At 42.7% G+C, this 25,061-nt stretch overlaps 1 protein-coding gene across 1 annotated transcript in view; it reads left to right on the top strand.

The window, feature by feature from the left end:
• Window positions 1-25,061, top strand: part of CTDSPL (CTD small phosphatase like) — a 116,781-nt gene that overhangs the window by 65,277 nt on the left and 26,443 nt on the right. Inside the window, 1 exon segment of the mRNA XM_032354052.1 lies at window positions 17,032-17,186. Within this exon segment, the coding sequence (XP_032209943.1) occupies window positions 17,032-17,186 (155 nt within the window).

Raw genomic sequence — 25,061 nt, 5'->3', positions numbered from 1 at the left:
AAACATTTCTGTTCAGGGTTGTCTTTGAGTGTCTGGTTCTCCCCCTCAGAAAGCTGTCCTTGCCATATAAAAGGCTGCCCTCCCTCTGCTGGTTCCTGTGCTGGTCTTTCTTCTCCTCCCAGACCTGTTCAGCTCTTTGTAGAAGGTGGTAAGGGGTGCTGTTACTCTGCACCTCTAACTGGGGCTGCGTTTGGGATGGGAGGAAGGCCTCATTCCCCAGGCTTTGCCTTCATCTGCCTTCTTGGGTAAAATAGGAATAAGCAGGGTGAGCTTCATGGGTGTGCGTCCTATACCCGGCAGATGGCCACACACTTGGTTTCAGGCTCTGCTGTTACTATCTTAAAATTCTTACTTTTTTCACAAAAAGCCCTGCATTTCTGTTTTGGACAGGGTCCTACAAAGTATATATCTGACTCTAGGAGTAGGGCAGCTGCTGACAGACAGGTAAGGGTAGGGAAACGTTACAGAAGGAATGCTGGGTGGAGTATAGGTGGAGGCGGATGGAAGGTGGGTAGCAGAATGGGAGAAGTGGAGGAGATATATCAATTGTGAGGTTCCTTCCTTAAAGAGGTGATAGTTCTCCAAAGCCAGGACTGTTCCTCAGGGGTGGTGACTCCACAGGACCTGACTTTGGCCCTAAATAGGTTTATTTAAGTTCTGTTGTAAGTTTTTGCCATTTTTAAAATATTATTTACTTATTTGACAGACAGAGATCACAAGTAGGCAGAGAGGCAGGCAAAGAAAGAAGGGAAGCAGGCTCCCAGCTGAGCAGAGAGCCCAATGCGGGGCTCGGTCCCAAGACCTTGGGATCATGACCTGAGCCAAAGGCAGCGGCTTAACCCACTGAGCCACCTAGGCACCCCAAGCCTGCCATTTTTATCAGGCTGTTCCAACTTTCCCATCCTGATCAGAGGAAGAACCAAGTCCTTCCAGTGGCCTGTGGACCCTACCTGACCTAGTACTTTACCACCAAACTCTGTTCCTACCACTGTCTACTCAGTTAGTCTCTCGCAACCACATTGGTCCCCTTGCTGTTCTTGAACATGCCAGAATGCCCCCCACTCCCACCCACCCCAGGACATTTGCACCTGCTGCACTCTGAGCCCAAGCCTAGAGGAAGGCTTGTCTCTACCTCTTTCAGGCCTTTGCTCCGGTGTCACTTTATCAGTGTGGTCTTCCCCCAGATACCCTATTTGAAATCACACACACACACACACACACACACACACACACCAATACATGTCTCTTTCACCTCCTTCCTGCTTTACTTTGATCCACAGTACTTTTCACCATTTAACATACTCTATACTTTACATGTTTATTTATTGTCTATCTCCTCCCACTGGAATATAAGTAAGTTCAGGGAAGGCAGGGATGTTTGTAAGTTTTGTCCATCTAGAACACTATCTGATACAGAATAAACACTAAATAAACATGTGCTAGTGAATTCACTGCCTTCTGAGGGCTGATAGTACTGCTTTATGATGAGACTGGTTTCCGCAGGGACTGCACCATTTTAGATTTCCAGCACAGTGCTCAAGTGTTCCAGTTTCTCCACATCCTTGCCAACACTTATTATTTTCTCTTGTGGTTTTTACTTTTGTTTTTGTTTTGTTTTGTTTTGTTTTTTCTCTAATAATGGTCATCCTTACAGGTGTAAGATAATATCTCATTGTAGTTTTGATTTGCATTTCCTTGATGATTGAGCATCCTTTCATATACATATTGGCCATTGTAGTCTTCTTTAAGAGAAATGTCTATTCAAATCTTTTGTCCACTTTTAAAATCAGATTATTTGTTTTGTTTTGCTAATGAGTGATAGGAGTTCCATATGTATTTTGGATATTAACCCCTTACCAGATATAGGGTTTGCAAATATTTTCTCCCATTTTGTAGGTTGCCTTCTCTGCTGGTGGTTTCCTTTGCTGTGCAGAAGCTTTTTCTTTTGTTACAGTCCCACTTAGATGTTTCTGCTTTTGTCACCTGCACTTTTGGTGCCATATCCAAGAAATCATTGCCAAGACCAATGGCTTTCCCTGTGTTTCTTAGGAGTTTTACAATTTTAGGTCTTAAGTCTAAGTCTCTAATCCATGTTGAGTTGATTCTGTGTATGGAGTAATATAAGGGTCCAATTATATTATTTTGCATGTGGATATACAGTTTTCAGAAACACCATTTGTTGAAGGGACTGTACTTTCCTCATTGTGTAGTCTTGACTTCATTATTGAAGATCATTTGACTATGTATGTGTGAGTTTATTTCTGGGCCCTTTTGTTCCATTAGACTTTATGCCAGCACCATACTGTTTTGTAGCTTTCTAGTATGTTTTCAAGTCTGGAAATCTGAGGCTCCCAGATTTGTTCTTCTTTCTCAAGATTGTTTTAGCTATTTGGGGTTCCATATGAATTCTAGGATTGTTTTTTTTCTATTTCTGGGGGGGAAAAAAAAGCCATTTGGATTTTAATAGAGGTTATACTGAATCTCTAAATTCCTTTGGGTTATGTGGACATTATAACAATATTAAGGCTTCCAATCCATGAACACATGCTATCTTAGCATTTATTTGTGTCTTTTATAATTTCTTTCAGTAGTATTTTGTAATTTTGAGTGTACAAGTCTTTCATCCCCCTGGCTAAGTTTATTCCTAAGTGATTTCATTTTTTTGGATCCTATTGAAAATACAGTTGTTTTCCTAATTTCCTTTTCATCATTGGATTGTTTACTGTAAGCAGATGGAAATGCTCCTGATTTTTGTCGTTAATTTTGTATCCAACAAGTTTGCTGAATTCATTTGTTACTTTTAATAGTATTTTATGGGATCCTTAGGGTTTTGTACATATAAGATCATGTCATCTGTGAACTGAAATAACTTTGCTTCTTTTTTAACAATTTAAATGCCTTTTATCTCTTTTCCTTGTCTAATTGCTCTAGCTAGGACTTTCACTACTATGTTGAATAAAAATGGCAAATGGGCATCCTTGCTTTCTTCCTGATCCTAGAGGAAAAGCTTTCAGTTTTTCACTTTGAATATGATGTTAACTGTGGGCTTTTCAAAGGGGGAAAGGGGGCCATTTCATAGGAGAGATATGTTTAACTGTAACATAATGACAATAACAACAAAAAAACTATGGTCTACATATGTAAAAATACTTATTATATTCTTTTTATCCTCATTTTTTAATGTTTTATTATGAGATGGTGTTGAGTTTTATCAAATGCCTTTTCTGTATCTGTTGAAGATCATGTGGTCTTAATATTTCACTCTGTCAATGTGGTGTATCACATTGATTGATTTGTGTATGTTGAACCATCCTTGCAATCCACAGATACCTCATCGTATATGATCCTTCTAATGTGTTGTTAAATTTGGTTTGGTGGTATTTTGTTAAGGATTTTTACATCTGTATTCATCAGGGATATTGGTCTGTGCTTTGCTTTTCTTGTAGGTCTGGCTTTGATATCAAGATGAATCTACCCTCATAAAATGAGTGATGTGTTCCTTCCTCTTTAATTTTTTGGATGGGTATGAGAGGGATTGGCATTAATTCTTCTTTAAATGTTGGATAGAATTCTTCAGTGAAGCCATCTGACCCTGGGCTTTTTGTTGTTGTTGTTGGGAAATTTTTGATTACTGATTCAGTTTCCTTATTCATTATTGAATTGTTTTTCTTCATGATTCAGTCTTGGTAGATTGTATGTTTCTAGAAATTTACCTGTTTCTTCTAGATTATCCAGTTTGTTGGCATATAACATTTCATAATTGTCTCATAATTTTTTTTTCTGTGACATCCGTTGTAATGCCTCATCTTCCATTTTTTATTTTAGTGCATTCTTCTTTTCTTATTAATTAGCCTAGTTAAAGGCTTGTCAGTTTTGTTCTCTATGCCAAAAGCCACCTCTTAGTTTCATTGATTTTTTTTCCCATTCTTTTTCTAGTCTTTATTTTGTTTATTTCTGTTAAAATTTTTACTACCTCCTTCCTTCTGCTAACTTTGGGCTTGGTTTGCTCTTCTTTCCTTGAGGTATAAAGTTAGGTTGTTTATTTGATATCATTCTTCTTTGTGTTTAATGAAGATATTTGCCATTCTCAGCTTCCCTCTTTGTACTGCTTTTTCTGCATCCTGTAAGTTTTGGTATATTGTGTTTTCATTTTTATTTGTCTCAGGTATTTGTGATTTCTTCTTTGACCCATTGGTTATTCAAGTGTGTGTTGCTTAACTTCCACATATATGTGAATTTTTCAATTTTCTTTCTAGTATTGATTGCTTGTTTAATTCCATTTTGATCAGAAAAGTTACTTGGTATGATTTCAGTCTTCTTAAATCTGTTAAATCTTGTTTTGTGACCTAACATGTGATCTGTCTTGGAGAATGTTCTGTATGCACTAGAGAAAAATATGTGTTTGCTACTGTTGGATGCAATGTTTTGTATATGCCTATTAGGTCCACTTGGTCTCTCATGTTGTTTAAGTTCTCTGTTTCTTTATTTGTCTTCTCTCTAGATGTTGTATCCATTACTGAAATCTGCTATTACTGGGTCACCGTCTGTTTCTCCCTTCAGTTCTGTCCAGGCTTGCTACACATACTTGTGTGCTCTAGTGTTGGGTACATATACATTTATAATTGTTGTCTTTCCAATGAATTGGCCCTTTTACCATTAGATAATGTTCTTCTTTGTCTCTTGTGACAGTTTTTACTTAAAATCTCTCTTTTTCATTTACCATTTGCGTGGAATGTCTTTTTCTATCTTGTCACTTTCAGCCTATGTATATTCTTAAATCTAAATGGGTCTCTTATAGGCAGCATATAGCTGGATCTTATTTTTTTATCCATTCAAGCACTCTATGTCTTTTGATTGGGGAGTTTAATCTGTTAACATTTGTGCTAATTACTGAGAGGGAAGGTCCTACCAGTACATTTTATTTTCTGTCTTGCAACTCTTTGTCTCTCTTTTTTCTTTTTAGCTATCTTGTGTGTCATTGATTTTTTGTGTGTGTGTGGTGACATGCATTTTATTCCTTTCTTGTTTTCTTTTGTGTCTCTTCTATAGGTATTTTCTTTATTGTTATCGTGGGAGTTACAGAAAATATCTTATAGTTGTAACAGTCTATTTTAAGCTGATACCCAAGGCCATTTTTAATCTTAGAACAATGTTTAGGAATAAGGTACAACAAATGGATTTTTTTAACTTTTTCGTTTTAACCTTCCTTTAATTACTTTAATGGAATTAGTGGATGTATATTTAATGAGCCTAATGCAACCAAATCCCAATGGTATGTTTTTTTAGAACTTGATAAAATGATTCTGACATCCATCTGGAAGCATAAGGGGTTAGACTATCCAAGAAATTTTTGAAAAGAAAATAATTAAGGGGATCTGGTACTGTTAAATATAAAACAAAAACCTGCAGTAGCAAAGCTTTGTGTTAGTGGCAGAAGCGGAGGAATGGAGTGAAGTAGAGTGGGTTGGGAGGAAATAGAATAGAATACAAGGCCCAAATCAGTGTACGAAGGTGAATTGTTAAATCAGTAGTATTAGGATATTTAATCTTGGGGGGGGGGATAGTAGATTCATAGATCCTACTGTATACAGCATAAACTCTAAACAGATAGAGTATTTAGTAGAAATTTCCTTTAAACCGAAAAAGAAGGAGAAGAAAACTTAAGTGAAGACTTTATCATATTAGGGGGCACCTGGGTGGCTCAGTCAGTTAAGTGGCTGCCTTCAACTCGGGTCATGATTTCCCAGTCCTGGGATCAAGTTCCACATCAGGCTCCATGGAAGCTGCTGGCTGCTATGAAGATATTTGCCATTCTCAGCTTCCCTCTTTGTACTGCTTTTTCTGCATCCTGTAAGTCTGCTTCTCCCTCTGCCTGCAGCTCCCCCTGCTTGTGCTCTCTCGCTCTCTGTCTCTCACTCTCTCTCAAATAAATACACAAAATCTTTTTTAAAAAAAAGAGTGTATCATATTAGTGTGGGAAGGAATCAATTAAAAAATCATTAGATTTGATTCCCTAAAAACTCAAAGCTTTGCATATCTACAGCCATTATAAACAAAAGCAAAAGGCCTAAAACAAACTGAGACTATTTCAATACATAAAAACCGACCAGTACAGAACAGTCCGAGGATTACATCTCCAATATAGGATAAAGGAACTCAAAAATCAAAGAAAAAATGGAAAAATAGGCAAAAAGTATATAAGCACAGTTCTCAGGAGAAGAAAGAGAAATGGCCAAAAGTTATAGGAGAGATTATAGAACTTGGATGGCAATCAAAGACATGCACATGAAAGCAAAAGGGTTGCCATTTCCACCTTCCAGACTGGCGGAGGCTATTTACAGTCTCCATGTTGGCCCAGCCTCCGTGGCATAACCTGCGTGTGGGTGTGCACATTGACACTGCCCCTCTAGGTGGCAGATTGTCCACAGGTATTGAGAGACTTGACACTTTTTTTTTCCAAAGACTTTGGTCCTATGGGGTACCTGGGTGGCTCAGTGGGTTAAAGCCTCTGCCTTTGGCTCGGGTCATGATCCCAGGGTCCTGCTTGTGATGTCTGCTTGTGATGCTTGTGAGGCCTGTTTGTGATGTCAGTCTGTCAAATAAATAAATAAATAAATCTTTTTTTTTTTTTAAATATTTTATTTATTTACTTGACAGAGAGAGATCACAAGTAGACAGAGAGGCAGGCAGAGAGAGAGAGAGGGAAGCAGGCTCCCTGCTGAGCAGAGAGCCCGATGCGGGCCTCAATCCCAGGACCCTGAGATCATGACCTGAGCCGAAGGCAGCGGCTTAACCCACTGAGCCACCCAGGCGCCCTAAATAAATAAATCTTTTAAAAAAAAAAAAAGACTTTGGTCCTAGCAGTTACACATCTAGGAATTTCTTCTAATGGGATAATCAGACATGCACTTAAAATTATGTAGACTAAGTTCATCGTAGTATTATTTTGGATATTTCTTACTCATTATAGTGCATGATACATTACATAGGATTATTAATTTAATAAGTAATACAAAATTCAAAGGATACTAAAAGGAAATAGAGTAAAAAATAATTCTCCTTTCCTTCCAGTTGTGTCCTCCACTTCTCTGCCGTGGAGCAACCAGTTACTTATAAATCCTCCCAGAGATGCTCTTTGCACTTGTGAGAATAGACACATACTTGTGCTTTTTATTTTGCTAATCTATTTAATTTTGTATTTGAAGGTTGATGGCAGCATGCTAAATGTACCATATGTACCTCGCTTTTCTCACTTAATAAGTCTCAGAATGTGCTCCATTATCAGTAGGCAACATAATTGCAGAGAAGCACAGGTGAGTGGGGTTTTGAACAAACTCTACTATTTCCTAGCTATGTCATCTTAGACAATTTTTTTTAACTTCTCTGGGCCTTAGTTTCCTCATCTATAAAAAGAGTACAGTAATAGTCCTTACATCATAAGATTACTGAAACAGTTCAATGAGTCACTGTTTAGAAAGTGCATAAAATAGCAACAGGCACATCTTACATAAATGTTAGCTAATATTAGTACCTATGGAGCTGCAGCCTTCTTTTTAACATCTGTAGAATATTCCACACCCAGGATCTGTTCTATTTTGTCCCATATCCGTTGACAACTAGATTGTTCGTAGCATTGCTGTTGCAAACAAACTGCAGTATTTGTCACAATACTTTTTTAAAGGAAACAACATAAGTGTCCAAAGTCAGTTTAGTTATGGCATAGTGTACATCCACACAGTGGAATATAATACAGTGAATCAAAGTGAGGTTGTAAAAGAGTATCAGATATATGATGTTCCCATATATTTTTTTAAGTAGAGACAAACATTTTTAACATTCTATTTTTTCCATTATAGATTGTAGAACTTGAGAAATGATTTTTTTAAAGTATGGAGAAAAATAACAGTTAACCTTGTCTTACTGAACATACCTGGTGAATTTTATCTGATCGCTCGCTCTCTGAAAATTTGCACTAATTCTTCTATAGGGGTTGTGCACCTTCACTAAAAATGTCTGGGAGCTAAGAGTTGGGTTCCTAGGGTGGATTCCTTGGGTTGGCCGTAAGTGGATGGCATAGATTAAAGCAGCTTGGAGGAAGAGGCTCGATGTGGTCAAGAGGGCTTCCCAGGAAGCAGAGCTGCTTGGGCTGACCTCTCTCTGAACAGAAAAATACTCTTTCTAATAGTATCTCCCCCCTCCGGTCATTTCATTGTTCTGAGTTTCCTTTCTTACATTCATTCATTCGGTAAACATCTGTCACGAGGGGCCTATTGTACCAGCATGCTTCTATGTCTCAGGGACTCAGGCATGAACAAGATGAGTTCCAAGGCCCATAGCTCTGGAGCCTACATTCCAGATCTTGTCCAGAAACACAGGACAAAGTTACAGACATGAGGCATGTGCAGTGTTTCTGAGATGCTTCCTCAGATGGTGACCACAGGCACTTCTCCCTGGGTCTTCCCAGTGGCATTTCTTGTGGCTGCACAGTATTCTGTCAGCTGCTCTGCATTCGTTTTACTTAACCATTCCTACTCTGTTGGACATGCACATGTTTTCATGAATAGTCATGGTCTTCAACACATCACTCCTCTGCTTTTCAAATGGATTGTTCCAGTTTACCGAGTTACCAGCCACATGTGAACGAAGGGGCCTGGACCGTCAAAACCTCCCCACTGTGTTGGCTCTCTGTTTTTTTCTATTGTTTCTATTCATTTAACAGGTACAAACTGGGTTTCTCTGTTTAAGTGTTCATTTATTTGATTACTGTTAAATTTTAACCTTTACTTCCTCTTAAGTGCATTTTCTACTTAAATCCTTTGTTCTGGTATTTAGTTGGGCTCTTGCTTATGAAAACAGACTCTGTACAGTGATGGCTAAGAGCTCCCTTCTAAACTCCCACAGACCCGGTTTCTGTCCAGCCCTGTTTACTTAGGAGCTGTGTGGCCTCGGGCCAGGGGTCTGGGACATGCTGAGGCGTGGAGGGCGTTCCTAGCACAGGGGCACTCCTTGGAGCTGAGTCACAGAGTTGGTGGCCTGGGGGACATTTAGGGCTCAGAGAAACAACCACTGTGTCTGACCTTATCTAAGAGGCCTAGCACGAGTATCCTTGCCTCACTTTGGAATTTCAGAACTGCAGCCTTGGAGTAATGGCACGCAACACAAGGCCTCATATTCATTTTCTTTTTGGAAGTAAACCCCAAACCCAGAAGAGGACAGGGGAGAGACGGGGAGGGCTGGTGGGAAGGCTGGGAGCCCTGCAGTCAGGCAGTTCTGGCCTTGAACCCCAGCACACTCACCACACAGTTGTGAGTACTCTGAGTCTCCGTTTCCTTACTTGGAAGCGGGGTGTCATCTGGAGGGACACTTCTTGCAGAAGTGCCGGGTTAAAATTGCCAGGGGAATTTATCACTTGGAACTAGATATAGGGACTGCCTGGATATCTCAAAAGGTAACACAGTGACTAAGTCCTTTTTCTAGAAGAAAAGGATGTTTGGATTCTCAGCAGCCACATCGGCTTTTGAACTCTGTGCGGTCTGTGCCCTGGCCTCTCCCCACCCCAGCAGCCCCGTCAACAGCCCCCCTTTTATTCAAACAGAGGAAAGTTGTGTTTGTTGACCACTCTTTTGGGGGTGGGAAAGGAATGTAATGTATGCATAGACTGCCCAGAATTTCCTGTTAGACACCCACTCCAAACCACGGCCCTGGGATGCATTCCAGAGATTGCAGCCCAGTCCTACAAGAGAAGAAAGGGTGCATTCATTTAAACGCCGGCCACTGGAACTCCCCCTCCCCCCTTTAAAAAAAAAAAAAGGTGTTTAGTTTTTTTCTGTAGTAGCATAGTTGTGAATTCAACTGCATGGTCTTCACAGGCTGTAATGTGCTCTGACGTCCCCACGCGTGAAGAAGCACCTTTTCCTTGGGAAACTCCGATGTGTGGTTTTGTAGCCTTAACAGCATTGGTGTCCACGTTGATGCTTGGACATGTTTGTTTTGTTTTTAAGATTTTATTTATTTATTTTGACCGAGAGAAAGACAGCGAGAGAGGGAACGCAAGCGGGGAGAGGGAGATGTGGGAGAGGATGTGGGAGAGGGAGAAGAAGCAGGCCTCCTGCCGAGCAGGGAACTCGATGTGGGGCTTGATCCAGGACCCCGGCTCAGGTCCCGGGATCAGGACCAGAGCAGCAGGCAGATGCCCAGCAACGGAGCCACCCAGACCCTCCCTTGAACATGTTTTTAATGTTCTGTGTGAACACATGATGATACAAACCGGCTATGGAGTACCTTTCTTGATTCTGCTCTTGTGACGAGGAAGAAGCCAGTTTTGGGGGCAGGTTTTGGCATAGACTTCTTGTGTTGAGTCCATTTTCTCCTAGAAATTCTGTTATGCTGGGTCTTTGGCTGTCTGGCCCCTGTGCCAGCATGTAGGCTGGCTTGGCACCGTGGAAATTAAAGGCAAACCTTTTTTGTTTTCTGTAGCGCCAAGATGCAGTTTCTTCACTTGGGGAGAAACTTGAATGATTGGGGATGGATTCCCAGTGAGTAGCAACATTTCCACCTACGTTCCAGCTTCTCCGTGCTTCATCCTGAACCACTCGTTTGATTGTAGGGATGTGTGTGGGGCGGTGGAAGTTTCCAGGTCAGATCTGAGATAAGGACAGATGGGTGGGGGTGTTGACAAAGGCAGTGAGTATGTGAAGCTCCTGAGTCGATGTAGACCCCAGAGGTTTGCCTGAAGCCTAGGGTTCAGGATGGAGCCAGAGCCTCCCCACACCTGCAGTCTAAACCAGGTCAGAACACGAGAAATGTTCGGGCAGTGATAGGTGGCACGGGGCGGCTATCACACTGATAAGAAACGCTATGTCGAGTCAGCATTTCAATTTCTGGATGCAGAAGGGAACCAGGTAGGTCAGGAAGTCTAAGCGGATAGCGGTACCCCCTCCTAGCCGGTGCAGACCCACTTGTGGTGGATCCACTCTCACTTTCCATCTGTTGGCATAAATACAGTTTGGTAGCTCTTTAGACCAGTCCTCTTGATCCCGCTGAAGGACCAGACCTCACTGTCCACCTTGGTGGACTTTTCCCCTGGACGTTTCATGTTTCTAATTAATTACAATACTTTTCTTTCTAACCTTATTTCATGTAAGAGTTCCTAGAAAAGTCCTGAGTCCTAGGGTTTATTATTAAGCTTCACATGGGGATTTGCCTTTTATTTGTTTCGTTTCCATCATCTTCATCATCATCGTCGTCATGAAAAGAAACCTTCACTGGATAGGAAGTAAAGTTTTAAGGAGCCACTTCAAGTTCTAAGTTTAGAATTCATATAACCAAAACCAAAATGGGACCTGCTTCCATGTTTTCTCATAAAGCCAGCTGTTTCTGTAAGGACTGTTGTTTGGATACACGCTAACTTCTGAATGTTCACAGTGAGACACTGCTCCGGTACCTAAAATCAGTCTATTGCTGCTGTATTTTAAGGTGCTGGTAGATCTTCTCTCTTGAACAAATATGTGTTTTTTTGCTGCATCCACACAGCAGACCTCCCCTGCAAGGATAGGTATGAAGATTCCCGTATTAGTGGTGTGGCCTTAGGTAGATGAAGTCACACTTGCTGACCCATGCAGGGTGAGACTTGAACACAAATATAACTCCAAAGCCCATTTTCTTTCCATATGACTTGCTTATTTAGTTTTAGTTTTAGTTTTAGTTTTTTTTTTCTCCATGTAACTTGTATTTATTTTTTATTTTTTTATAATTTTATTTTTTTTAGTGTTCCAAGATACATTGTTTATGCACCACACCCAGTGCTCCATGCAATACATGCCCTCCTTAATACCCACCACCAGGCTCACCCATCCCTCCCACCCTGCTCCCCTCCAGAACCCACAGTTTGTTCTCAGAGTCCACAGTCTCTCATGGTTTGTCTCCCCCTCCAATTTCCCCCAACTCACTTCTCCTCTCCATCTCCCAGTGTCCTCCATGTTATTCCTTATGGTCCACAAGTAAGTGAAACCATATGATCATTTACTCTCACTGCTTGACTTATTTCACTCAGCATAAACTCCTCCAGCCCTGTCCGTGTTGATAGAAAAGTTGAGTATTCATCCTTTCTGATGGAGACATAATACTCTATAGTATATATGGATCATATCTTCTTTATCCATTCATCTGTTGAAGGGCATGTTGGTTCTTTCCACAGTCTGGCAACTGTGGCCATTGCTGCTATGAACATTGGAGTATAGATGGCCCTTCTTTTCACTACGTCTGTATCTTTGGAATAAATAGCCAGTAGTGCAATTGCAGGGTCATAGGGTAGCTCTAATTTTAATTTCTTAAGGAATCTCCACACTGTTTTCCAAAGTGGCTGCACCAACTTTATTCCCACCAACAGTGTAAGAGGATTCCCCTTTCTCCACATCCTCTCCAGCACATGTTGTTTACTGTCTTGTTAATTTTGGACATTCTAACTCGTGTAAGGTGCTTTCTCAATGTGGTTTTGGTTTGAGTCTCCCTGATGGCTAATGATGATGAACATTTTTTCATGTGTCTGTTAGCCATTTGTATGTCTTCTTTGGAGAAGTGTCTGTTCTTGTCTTCTGCCCATTTTTTGATGTGATTATCTGGTTTTTGGGTCTTGAGTTTGAGGAGTTCTTTATAGGTCTTGGATATCAGCCCTTTGTCTGTAGTGTCATTTGAGAATATCTTCTCCCATTCCGTGGGTTGCCTCTTTGTTTTGTTGACTGTTTCCTTTGCTGTACAAAAGCTTCTGATCATGATGAAGTCCCACAAGTTCATTTTTGCTTTGTTTCCTTTGCCTTTGGAGACATGTCTTGAAAGAAGTTGCTGTGGCCAATGTCAAAGAGGTTACTGCCTATGTTCTTCTCTAGGATTTTGATAGATTCCTGCCTCATGTTGAGCTCTTTTACCCATTTTGAGTTTATCTTTGTGTATGGTGTAAGAGAATGTTCGAGTTTCATTCTTCTATACATAGCTGTCCAATTTTCCCAGCACCATCTATTTGAAGAGATTGTCTTTTTTCCACTGTATATTTTTTTTTCTGCTTTTCTGTCAAAGATTAGTTGACCATAGAGTTGAGGGTCCATATCTGGGCTCTCTATTCTGTTCCACTGGTTTATGTGTCTGTTTTTATGCCAGTACCATACTGTCTTGGTGATCACAGCTTTGTAGTAAAGCTTGAAATCAGGCAACATGTTGCCCCAGTTTTGTTTTTTTCTTTTTCAACATTTTCCTTAGCAATTCGGGGTCTCTTCTGGTTCCATACAAATTTAGGATTGTTTGTTCCAGATCTTTTGAAAAATGCTAGTGGAATTTTGATTGGGATGGCATTGAAAGTATAGATTTAAAGTCGACTTTAAAGTAAGAAATTTCCGTTCTAGGCTCTTTACACAAAATGGTCCATATCTCTGATTTGCAAATACAGCATTCTGGAAATCTTTGATGTAGATCAGTAGCCTGTATCAGTCAATTTAAAATTTAAATTCAGAGGTTCCAGTTCCAGAGGTCAAACTGTGACATTTAGTACGATCTGCTTGTCTACTCCCCATTTCCGTAGAGGCAAATGCAAACTCATCATCTTGGTTTGCAAGGCTGCCATCAACCATCGCAACTCCTCTGATTTCTGAGATACATCGTGCTGTCTCTCACATCAGGCCCTTTACACGTTGTTGTTCCCACTTCCCTGCCCCCTCCAGCAATTGTATGCACTGTCAGCCAAACTCAGAAAAACATTTCTTCTAAGAGATAACTTCTACCATACCCCAGATCTAGACTTTTGGGCCCCATCAGTGCCTTGCACGGTTCAGTGTCTGTCGTGCCAGAGTTAGGGACGGTACCTGTGTGGTTCACCAGTGTTTCTACACTGCCTTGCCTGGAGCTGACGTTTTCAAGAATAATCTTTTCCATCACAAATAAACATAAACCCAGAGAAACAGGTAATTTATTGTTTTACATAACTGAAAATTCCAGGAGGATCTGGTTTTAATGAAACCAAGTCCCCAGATGGTATTGTCAGAGAACCATCCTTTCTGTATCTCAAGCTCCTTTTTTCCTCAGTTCTGGCTTATGCTTCAGGTAAGTGCCTTTCACTTAGTGACAAAGGAGCCACCAGGGGCTCCAGGTTTACATCCTACCCACTTGGCAAATCAGCAGAAAGGGAACATCCTTCCAAAGGGCTGTAGCATGAATCGTGGGGCACACTCTCCTTGGCCCAGGTTGGGTCAAATGCCCAATTCTAAGCCAGTCATATGGCTTAGATTGGCCAGGCCTCGGTAATGGATAGAAAGCAATTTGCAGGGGGAAGGCAGTAGGGTTATTGGACCCAGCCAGTCAGCATCTTGAGCCCTTTGAGGACCAAATGAGTACCTAGGATGGGGTTGAGGCTGATGCTGATCCTGAGCAACTCCATTCATAGCCCCTGCTAGCCCGAATTTTGAGAGTACCAGACCAATCCAGGAGCGATTAGCAAAATAGGCATCCCCTGACCTCCCAAAGCTTCCTGCAGGCCCTAGAACTAAGCTTATTTAATGGGAAGAGTCCTGGCCCCTCCCTCAGTCTTGGAAGTGAGACCACTTTGGGTTGCTTCACCTCCTGGTACACCAAAGGGAGATCATAAATAAGTGAACTGCTGCTTTCCCCTCAGGGGTGACGGCCTTCCCAGGGACTCACTCCCACCGCTCTATTTGTGGCTTCTATGTGGTAAGCTGTCATATGGTAGAAATTATAAGTAGCTCACTGGCTCCAGGTTCAGGACTTTTTTTAGCATATAAGTTCATTTTTTAATTTGTTTGTTAGTTGGTTGTGGGGAAGATGTATGTGATCTGAGGATGAAAATGAGATCTGAGGGGGGTGCTTTTTGCAGAGCTATTTACTGCCCAGCTCGGGCATCGGCTGCTCAGTGTCTCTGAGACATGAACAAATCTCTTGTTTACTTGCAGAGAAATGTGCTATCAGCCAAGGAAGAGGCAGGCAATATTTTTTCTTCCTCTGACTAAATTATTTGAGTGTGGCATGAAAACTAAAGCACCCAAAGTAACAACAGAACAGTTTAAACCAATCAGACATTTTTTTTTTCAAATTAACTATTTGTTTATTTTCTAGAGGTGAGGCAGGGCAGCGGGGGAAGGGGAGAGAGAAAATTACAGGCAGGCCCCAGGCCCGGCAGAGAGCCCAGCACCGGGCTCCATCTCACAGCCCTGAGATCATGACCTGAGTCTAAATCAAGAGTCGGACGGACACTCAATGGCCTGAGCCACCCAGGCGCCCCCCACCCAATTCTTTATATTAAATAAGAATTTATTGTAGTGTTTTTCTCCCCATTTGGCATGTCCCCTCCTTGATCTGACCTGATCTGTCTAGACTGTGTTCAGCATGGCAACAGAGAGAGCGCACACTTGGGGAACAGGCCCTCTTGGGTTCAGATCCCAGCATACGAATTCCTGGTTGTATCCCCTCAGCGGTAAAACGGAGGCAGTAATGCAGATCTCCCTGGATAGCTGTGCGGGTTCCATGAAGTGAGGGTTGTAAAGTAGTAGAATAAAGAGGGCCGGTCCTCAGTAAACAGCGGTCATTATCATGTGTGTGCTCCACCCTCCCCCCTCCTTTGCTGCTTGGGAGGACTCTGTCCCTGAGGTCCTTGTGACCTGGCTTGGCCTGCCATCGGGTGCATTGAGTGAAAAGACTGGTGCCTGTGGCATGCGCCCAGGCATTCTCAAGAAAGATAAAACGGCTAGTGTTTCCAGGGGGTTACGGTTCTGAAGCGCGTAGTTAGTGAATGGAAATCTTAAACTCACACTTACTGAGCCACTCGCCCAAGCCCAGGCTGGAGGCCATCCATGCCTGTGGAGTTGCCGGCAAGAAGTTTTTCAGTCTTTTTTCATGTTGGTTTTGCTGCTGGCAGAAAAGTACCCCAAGACTATTAGCAGAAGTTTTGTGATCTCTTGAGAGGGAAGGTGCTGTACAAATGACTCAAGTACATAGAGGAATCATGCCAAAACTGCTTTTTGGGAGAGATAAACTCCAAGTTATCATGTGGACTCAGTGATTTCCTACATTGGTAATTTCCCCGTTAACCCCAAGGACAGGCTTTTTGTGGCCTCTGCTCAGTGCTGTTGACCCACCCAGACATGGTATGTGGTGGGACAGCCCTGGCTGCATTCCCAGGCATTGCTCCGGGCCCTCCAGGTTGTCAGTCTCCTCCCCTGAGATGTGTTTCTCATTTTATACTAATTTTTGGCCTTTTATTTCTGACTTGTGGCAGCTCGTCTTGAGGCCTGAATAACAGGAAAGGACAGCATCAATCCCTGGGAGGCTGAGTCCAGGACAGGCCAGAAAATGAGTCCATGGCACAGGGTTGCCCCAGGTTTCAGGAAGATGGGCTTTGCCCTGGCCAGCCCTGCTCCTGCTGGACGATGTGCTCTCAGTCCCACATCTGCTGTTTATGTTGAAGTGTCATGGAGGACTCCAGCCCTCCCATCCATTTCTTGACAAACAGCAGAATTTAAGAAGGGGCCTTCTGTATGCCCTTACACACCTTATCTCATGATGAAGTTACTCTTGATGAAGTTAGACTAGTTTCAGAGTGATTCTTTCTTGGTACCCTTCTCAGAGAACTGCTTCTCAGAGAGTGTCAAGTCTGATTTTGCCTGAAAGGATCTTTGTTTTGAAGTGGTGCTCAGTCCCGGGTCGGAAGACTGGCTGCTGGGTTCAGGAATGCAGATGGTGCCTGGCCCTGACGATGGGTCAGTTAATGAGCAAGCAGCCCCACTGGGCTGAGGTCAGAGGAATTCTGTCCAGCCAGCAGGACTGGACCTCCATCAACCAGCTGGCCCTCTAGGAATCACATGTTGAATAACAGTCCTTCAGAGTAACTTCTAGGGCCCGTCCATCTTCTTGTGCTGAGTAGGTCTCCTGTATCGGGACTCCCCGGGGCGGGACAGCTGCATTCGGGTTTTCCCATTGCATGACAACTAGGAGTATGTGCTGCAGTTGGCCATAGTGTGTTGTTTCTCTTTCCAGCATCCCAGTGCAACGTCAGCTTAAAGAAGCAGAGGAGCCGTGGCATCCTCAGCTCCTTCTTCTGCTGCTTCCGCGACTACAATGTGGAGGCGCCGCCCAACAGCAGCTCCAGTGTGCTTCCGCCCCTGGTGGAGGAGAACGGTGGGCTTCAGAAGGTCAGTGCGGGCGCGAACTGCGTAGTCAACAGAGCCTCTGTGGCTGCGTATCTGTCCCACCCTTCGTGGATATCCTGAATAAGGGTCTGTGATGGTTACGTGTACAGCCATTAACTGAAAGATCTGAACTGACCAAAAAGGTCAGCTTCTTTGTCAGGATATCTCAGTCATTCCCATTTAGCAACTGAAGCACAGCTTGATGACAGTTATAAGAATCACTTCACATTTTTATAACATTCTGTCCTGGGTGGTTGGTTGCATGAAATGGAAAGCTGAAGAACCAGTAGCAGAGAAAGACACGGAAGACAACAGAGAAACAGAGGCATCCCAAAACCGTTAATAAGTATAAAGGGATTTAACCTCTTTGTCTAATATATTTGTTATATATTCTTTAAACCCGTCATATATAAAATTTTAAGTCAGATTTTCATAATATGTTAAAAGAAAAAAACAAAAAACTAAACTCTACCCACATGCTGCCTAACAGACATACCCTAAGCAAAGTGACTCAGAGCAGCTAAAAGTAAAAGGATGAGCAAGAAGATGTCACACAAATATACAAGCAAGAAGAAAGCAGGGATTGCAACAGTCATTCAGTCAAATAGAATTTCAGATAACAATCACTGAAAGCAAAGACGATTATTCGCTCTGAAGACAGTTGAGATTGAGGACACAAAAACCATAAAACTTTATGTCCCAAATAGTGTGAGTGAAGGACCTGAGCAAGCATTTCACAGAATAAGAAATGCAGTTGGTCAGTAAACAGGAAAAGTGTTTAGTATGGTTAGTAATCAAAGAAGTGCAAACTAAAACAGTGAGCTAGCCTTTTCCATCTGTCAAATTATCAAAGATATTTATAAAGATACTATTTGGTTTGGATGAGGGGTAGCCACAAAGAGGGTAGAAGATGTAAATGGGTTATTAGAAGCCATTTAATTGGTTACACCTTTTTGGAGGGAAATTTGACAATGTAATCATAAAACCTTAGCAGTTATTTATTGACATAATTATAGATGTCCGAAGTTTGAACTATAGGATACTGTCCAGCGTAGGTTTTAAGATTGCAAAATTGTGAGCAACCTGATGATCAAGAATAGACAGTAAAACCCCACAAAATAACCACACAGTCAAGTAGTTGGCAGCTATTAAAAATGATGTCTCATAAATACTACTGACATAGGGAGATGTTCACCTATGTCACTTAGGAGATAAAAAAAACTTGTAGGTGAGTGTACTTATAAGTATATTAGGGGATAAAATGTAGTAGGTGAGTATATTTATAAGTACACATGTAGTCATAACACACACACACACACACACACTCCCACAGGCATTTATAAGACTAGAATGATATATGCCAAAATATGAAGAGATTATCTCAGGCTGATGGGATTATATATAGGATGTTCTCCCTTCTTCTGTGCTCTACTTCTTTCTCTTTTTTCTTTGGGCTTTTCCTAATTTTCACAAAATAAGCTTAAATTACTTTTGGGATTAGAAAATACATTATTTCAAAAGCATATATGAATGTAAGGAAAGGGATTCTGGGAAGGACAACCTGAGCACATGGCTCTGTCCATTTAAATTCTCTCTCTTGATAAACCCAGGTGAGCCTGCTGGTGGAACCTGGAAAGTGCGTTAAGGCCTCTAGTTTTCCCAACATCACCAGGGGAAAGAACAGGTACAGGATTCATCCTCTCTGGTCCTCAGTGAGAAACAGGGACCTACCAACAGAGGAAAATGCTTGCTTGCCTTGGAGTCCTGGGACAGAGACTTGAAGCAAATAGTCCTTTGAAGTCCCCCAGCCAGCAAGAGCTGTGGATCTCCTTGGAAAGAGCCTTTACTGCCCACTTACTGTGTGTGGTCCTTGGAGGGGCCATACGGATGAGTTGAGTTGCTTTTACTTCTTGGGCCCTACAGGAGCCCGTTACTACAGGGACTTTCTTCCTCTCTTGTGGTTTGTCAATTTGGGCTCTGCTGGACGTGAAAACATTGCTCCTTGTGGGGCCTGGCATTGCTCCCTCATTTGCCACTGCTGAGAAGGTCCAAGTTGAAAAACTAGCATATGAGGCTCCCACTGAGGTAGAACTAGTGGAACAGATAGAAGAGAACTTTTTAAAGATTTATTTATTTGAGAGAGAGACAGAAAGAGATAGGTAGGGCAGAGGGAGAAGGGGAAACAGACTCCCCGCTGAATGTGGAGCCCAACATGGTTTGATCCCAGGACCCAGAGATCATGACCTGAGCTAAAGTCACATGCCCAACCAACTGAGCCTCCCACGCTCCCTGAAGAGAACTTAAGTAGACAACTCAGGAAATGATATTTCAAGAAATGAATTTTGAGTACAGAAGTAACTTTTAGAATTTAAAAAAGAAATCCCATGATTTCTAAATATAAAAATTCAGTAAACAAACTGAGAAAAAGGAGACTGAGGATGGTCACTGCTGAGAACTGAATTAATGTTCTAGAAGAACAAGTGGAAAAAATATCTTACAGTTCAGATCAGAGACACAGAGATGATTATTGTGAGCCAGGAAGAGGCATCTAGGAGACCTAACAGCAAGTAATAGGAGTTCCAGAAAGAGTAATAGAAGAAATTTTTCTTGAGCTGGAAAAAAAAGCCTCGAATGTGTACATTATAAGGGCTAGCCAAGTCTGCAGCAGAATGGGGGGAAGCAAGTGGAGGAGCACGCATATGCTGTTGAAGTTCTGAAGTTTAAGTGTAAAGAGAAAATCTTGCAAGCTACCAGAACAAGATCTTTTCAAAAGCAAAAGAATTATACTAGTACCAGCCTTCTCATCAATAATATTGAAAACCAGAAGACTATGAGAGAAAATGTACAGGTTCCTGGGAGAGAATTCCAGACCAAAAATTCTATATGTAGCCAAGATACCATTTATCTATCAAAGCAAAGGAAGTACATTTTCAGACATGTAATGATTCAGAGAGAGGACAAAAAAAATCTGGGTGAGATTGATCTTCTGTTATGACATAATTATAGAAAATGTAGGAATAAATATAACTATCAGGAATAGAACTGTAACAAGCAGCACAGTTAGAAAATAGAGCCTCATGAGAGCCCCATGTCAGGCTCTGTGGTGAGCGTGGAGCCTGCTTGGGATTCTCTCTCTCCCTCTCCCTCTGCCTCTCCCCCTGCTTGCTCACTTGCTCTCTCTCTCTCTCTCTCTCTCTCTCACACACACACACACACACACACATCTTTTTTTAAAAAGAGAGAAAGAAAGAAAACAGATCCTCAGATTGCACAAGGGAGAGGAGGAACAGGCAGAAATGTGAACAAGCCATCAAAATTAAGAAAAGGAAAAAAAGAACAAACAACATAAACAGTAAACTTAACATAAGAGTAGGCATGAGACCTAGTTCAGTGAACCAGATTCTCCTGACAAAGGACCAAGACTGTATCCGATTGGCTTGACAAATTCATCTGTATGCTATTTCCAAGAATAGACCTGTATCAGATAGGAACAATTTTGGCAGCAAGTAAAAGAAAACTGACAAATAACAGCTTAAACAAATAGGGGATTATTTTTTCCCATAAAAGGCCCGAGTCTGGCAGTTGCTGGGGTTAGTTTAGGGGCCTGATGATGCCATCAAAGGGACCCAGGTTCTGTTCTTTTCTTCTGTCTCTCCATTTTTCCACTCTACCATCCTTGGGGGGTTTGCCTTTGTCCTCACATTTGTCTTTATCTCAAAGCCACAAGCTTCAGACAGCATATCCACGTTGAAGGAAAGAAGAGAGGGAGGAGTAGCACTACCCATGCCTGTCCCTCTTGTAGAAAGTAAATGCTTTCACAGAAAACCCCAGAGAACTTCCACGTAGGCTGATTGGCTAGAACTTTGTCACATGGCTACCCTCCAGCCACAGGGGAGGCCCAAAACAGGAAGGATTTAGACTGGCTTATTCTGCCCTCAACAGAGTCAGAGCTCTTCCACAAAGGAGAAGGGAGTAACTGCTGAGTAGATGTACTAGTCAGTGTGGGTTCAGTTTTGCTGTAGTAACAACCCCCAGACCTCAGATGCTTAAAACAATAAAAGTGTATTTTTCACTCATGCGCATGTTTAGCACGGACTAAGTGGGCCCTCTCCTCGGTAGCACTTGTCCAGGAGATACTGAGAATGTGAGCCACATATGTTATTCACATTTTTCTAGTAGCCTCATTTTAAAACTATTTTTTTAAAAAGGTGAACTCAAGTTTAATCACATATTTTATTTAACCAGAGCTATCCAAAATATTATTTCAACCTGTAATCAATAGAAAAAAAGTATCAGTGAGATAACATTTATATTCTTTTTATCTTAATTCTTCAAAGTCTGATTTCTAGATATTTTATACTTAGAGCATGCCTTCCTTTGTACTAGCTACCTTACACCGGCTCAGTAACCATCGGTGACCTGTAGCTACCATTATGAGATTACCTAACCCACCTTCTCCTCATTCATGGACTACGCTGGGGAAGGCCCTATCTCTTCACTTCTGTCATTGTCACAGTAGGGAAAAGGGAATGTGGTGAATCACACTGACTCTTAAAGCTTTCACTCAGAAGGGGCACCTGGGAGGCTCAGTGGGTTAAGCCGCTGCCTTCAGCTCAGGTCATGATCTCAGGTCCTGGGATCGAGTCCCGCATCGGGCTCTCTGCTCAGCAGGGAGCCTGCTTCCTCCTCTCTCTCTGCCTGCCTCTCTGCCTGCTTGTCATCTCTCTCTGTCAAATAAATAAATTAAAAATCTTTAAAAAAAAAAAAAAAAAAAGCTTTCACTCAGAAGTAACTTACCTCTTATTGGCCAAAGCAATTGATGGAACTACCCCTAACTTCAGGGAGCAGGGAAGTGCAATGCTACCATGTGCCCAGAAGGAAAACTGGAATTACTTGGATAACAGGGCTGATTGCTGTTACAGTAGGTGGCTACTAGTTTGTGACATCTAATAGTGATTTTAAGAAGGTGAAAAATAGATGGGCAAAATGTAAAAAACAGGGCGTCTTGGTGGCTCAGTGGGTTAAAGCCTCTGCCTTCGGCTCAGGTCATGATCCCGGGGTCCTGGGATTGAGCCCCATGTCGGGCTCTCTGCTCAATGGGGAGCCTGCTTCCTCCTCTCTCTCTCTCTGCCTGCCTCTCTGCCTACTTGTGATCTGTCTGTCAAATAAATAAATAAAAATCTTTAAAAAATAAAATAAAATAAAATAAAATTAGTATTTGCCAGGGCACCTGGCTAGCTCAGCTCAGCCAGGCAGATCTTGGGGTTGTGAGTTTGAGCCCCACGTTGGGTGTAGAGATTACTTGAAAATAAAATCCTTTAAAAAATAAATAAATAAAAATAGTACTTGCCTCAATGAAATGCCATGAGACAGTGATGGTGCAGCCCCAACAGGTTTTCTGGAGTGGCTGGCTGTATATAGGGGAGAATAAAGGCATTTGAAGGCAGTTCCTTTGGCAGAGCTGAGCTGGACTCAGTGTTCATTCGTAGACTTCTTTCACTTAATATTTATCAAAATGGCTGTTTAAAGAATAAAATTAACTCTGAGGGCACCTGGGTGGCTCAGTGGGTTAAGCCTCTGCCTTCGGCTCAGGTCCTGGGATCAAGCTCCGCATTGGGCTCTCTGCTCAAGCACGGAGCCTGCGGCCTCCTCTCTCTCTCTGCCTGCCTCTCTGCCTACTTGTCATCTCTGTCAAATAAATAAATAAAATCTTTAAAAAAAAAAAAAAAGAATAGAATTAACTCTGAGTAATGCATCATTTGCACTAACACTTGACTGTTCAGTCTGTAAGACCAGACCCCACAGAACGAACCAGGGTCCAAGTGGGGCAGCCAAGACCTGTAGGAGGACCCTCCGCCCTCCCTTGCACTCAGCTTGGTCTGGAACACAGAGCCCAGGCCATAAGTTGTGGAGCCAGATTCTAGGCCCGACTCTACTTCTGGCCTCCAGCTCTCCTGCCTCTTGGAACTCAGCAGACCAGAGGCAGAGGGAAGGTTGTAGGTGGAATGCTATGGGTGGCCCCTGGGGTTCTGTCCACCCCACATATTCGCTTGAGCCTGGAGAAATGCTTCCGCAGCAGTGGCCGAGAGCGGCAGCTGCCACCACCATCACAGTTACAACCTGGACCTGCAGGCCAGTTGCCCAAGACAAACAGGTCCAGAGCCCTGGTCAGAGGCAAGAAGAAGTCAGCGTCCAAAGGACCCCAGTGGTCAGGACCATGGAGGACTTTCTCAGGCAGAGGGCAGAGTAAAGGGATAGCAGGACACACTAATGTATGCATACCCCGTCACACACGCACACATACATGCAAACTTCCAGGGTGATTTCCCTGCCCAAATATGTGGCCAGGGGAGCATCTTTGGTCCTAGCCCTTCAGATGTCTGTTACTCTTAGCTCTCCCTTCACTGATGCACTCGTCTTGTCTGAAGATGCACCTGTGTGGAGGGGCTGTTTGCAGCCTCCACGGTGCAACGGTTCTCACTTGGAGATGATTTCCCTCCCTAGGGCACGCTTGACAATGTCTGGAGACATTTTCGATTGTCACTACTGGGCATTGTACTGGCATCCAGTGGGTAGAGGTCAGGGATGCTGTCGAGCATCCTACAACACTCAGGATAGCACCCCCAGCAGAGTTATTAGGCCCAGAACATTGGTAGCCCCGGGGTTGAGAAACCCTCCTCTGTAGTGGCCCAGTGGGCCTGTGAGCTTCTGGTTAAAGTCCCCCCACCAAGAGCAGGTGTTGGGAGTAACATTACTTAAGAGCTTTGGAAAGGAACTTCTTTGTGGAAGTCCTTAAAATCTAGGATTGGATTTGATTGTACCGTCCTGTTGGAGAGCAGCACAGCTCTGCCTTGAATAATGGCAGAAGGGGTTTAGAACCTGAAGACAAGTCCCAAGTTGCCCGAAAAAGGAAAGAGGGTGAAGGTGGCCTTGAGAGGGAACAGTAGTTGCTGTCACACTGCAGACTTGGTAACTAGGGCTACAGATAATCAGGAAGTTGCTATATGGTGCTTAGAGTCAGAGCAGAGCTCAGAAAGGTACCAGCCAGCTGTCGACAGTCAGGTTTGACCCCTTCCCGTGAGAGCCTTGTCGTCATCGAGCCCCTCAGTAAAGATGGACATACTGTTCACAAATCCTTCAGTGTCGGAGACTGGAAACAGTGTGTCTCCGCACCAGGAACTGTGATGCTACTCTTCATTGCCTCCTGTCACACCATCTAAAAAAGAAGAAACGCAGAAACTGGAAATGCTCAGTGGAGATAACGGAGAGAATGTGTTATTTTATTAGCATTTCATAATGATGCTCAAATGAAATCTTTCCATCAACCAGCTTTGGAATGGCTGGCATTCGGAGGCTGAGGAATGGGTGAGGCCCCATCTTGGGGCCTGGATTTTCTTAACACTCCCTGTGAGTACAGGTTTTGCTCCCCTTAAAGGGAACACTGTCTCCACGCCTGTGGCCTCAGAGGCAACCTCTTGAGCTTTGCCTTGTCCCCTCTGCCCAGTCCTCCTCTAGAAGAAGACTAGGAGATGCCAGGGGCTTCTTCCTAACCTGATAAACTAGCCTTTCTTTCCCTGCATATTGTATTGATTTGAGGCTTAGTCTTCTTAGGGAAAAACTTGCTTAAAAGAAGAAATAAACCAGTTATTAGAGGGATTAATGGATCAAAGTAATATATGGGCTTTTGTTTTTATTTTTCAATTAAGGATTAAATTCCTGGGAGTAAGGGAGGCACCATTTAAATAAACAAGATTAATGAGCCTCAGGAACCCAGCCTTGGTTTGTCGGGGGAGGGAGTGTCAGGGAGGCAGAGTGGAGCCCAGTGCCCTGACTGGAAAATCTGTGGGTTCCTCCTGTTCATTAAATACCGCTAAAGTA

Source organism: Mustela erminea, chromosome 1 (genome assembly GCF_009829155.1).
Source record: "Mustela erminea isolate mMusErm1 chromosome 1, mMusErm1.Pri, whole genome shotgun sequence".
NCBI lineage: Eukaryota > Metazoa > Chordata > Mammalia > Carnivora > Mustelidae > Mustela > Mustela erminea.
The sequence above is the reverse complement of the archived record's forward strand: the minus strand, read 5'-3'. Positions and strand labels throughout refer to the sequence as shown.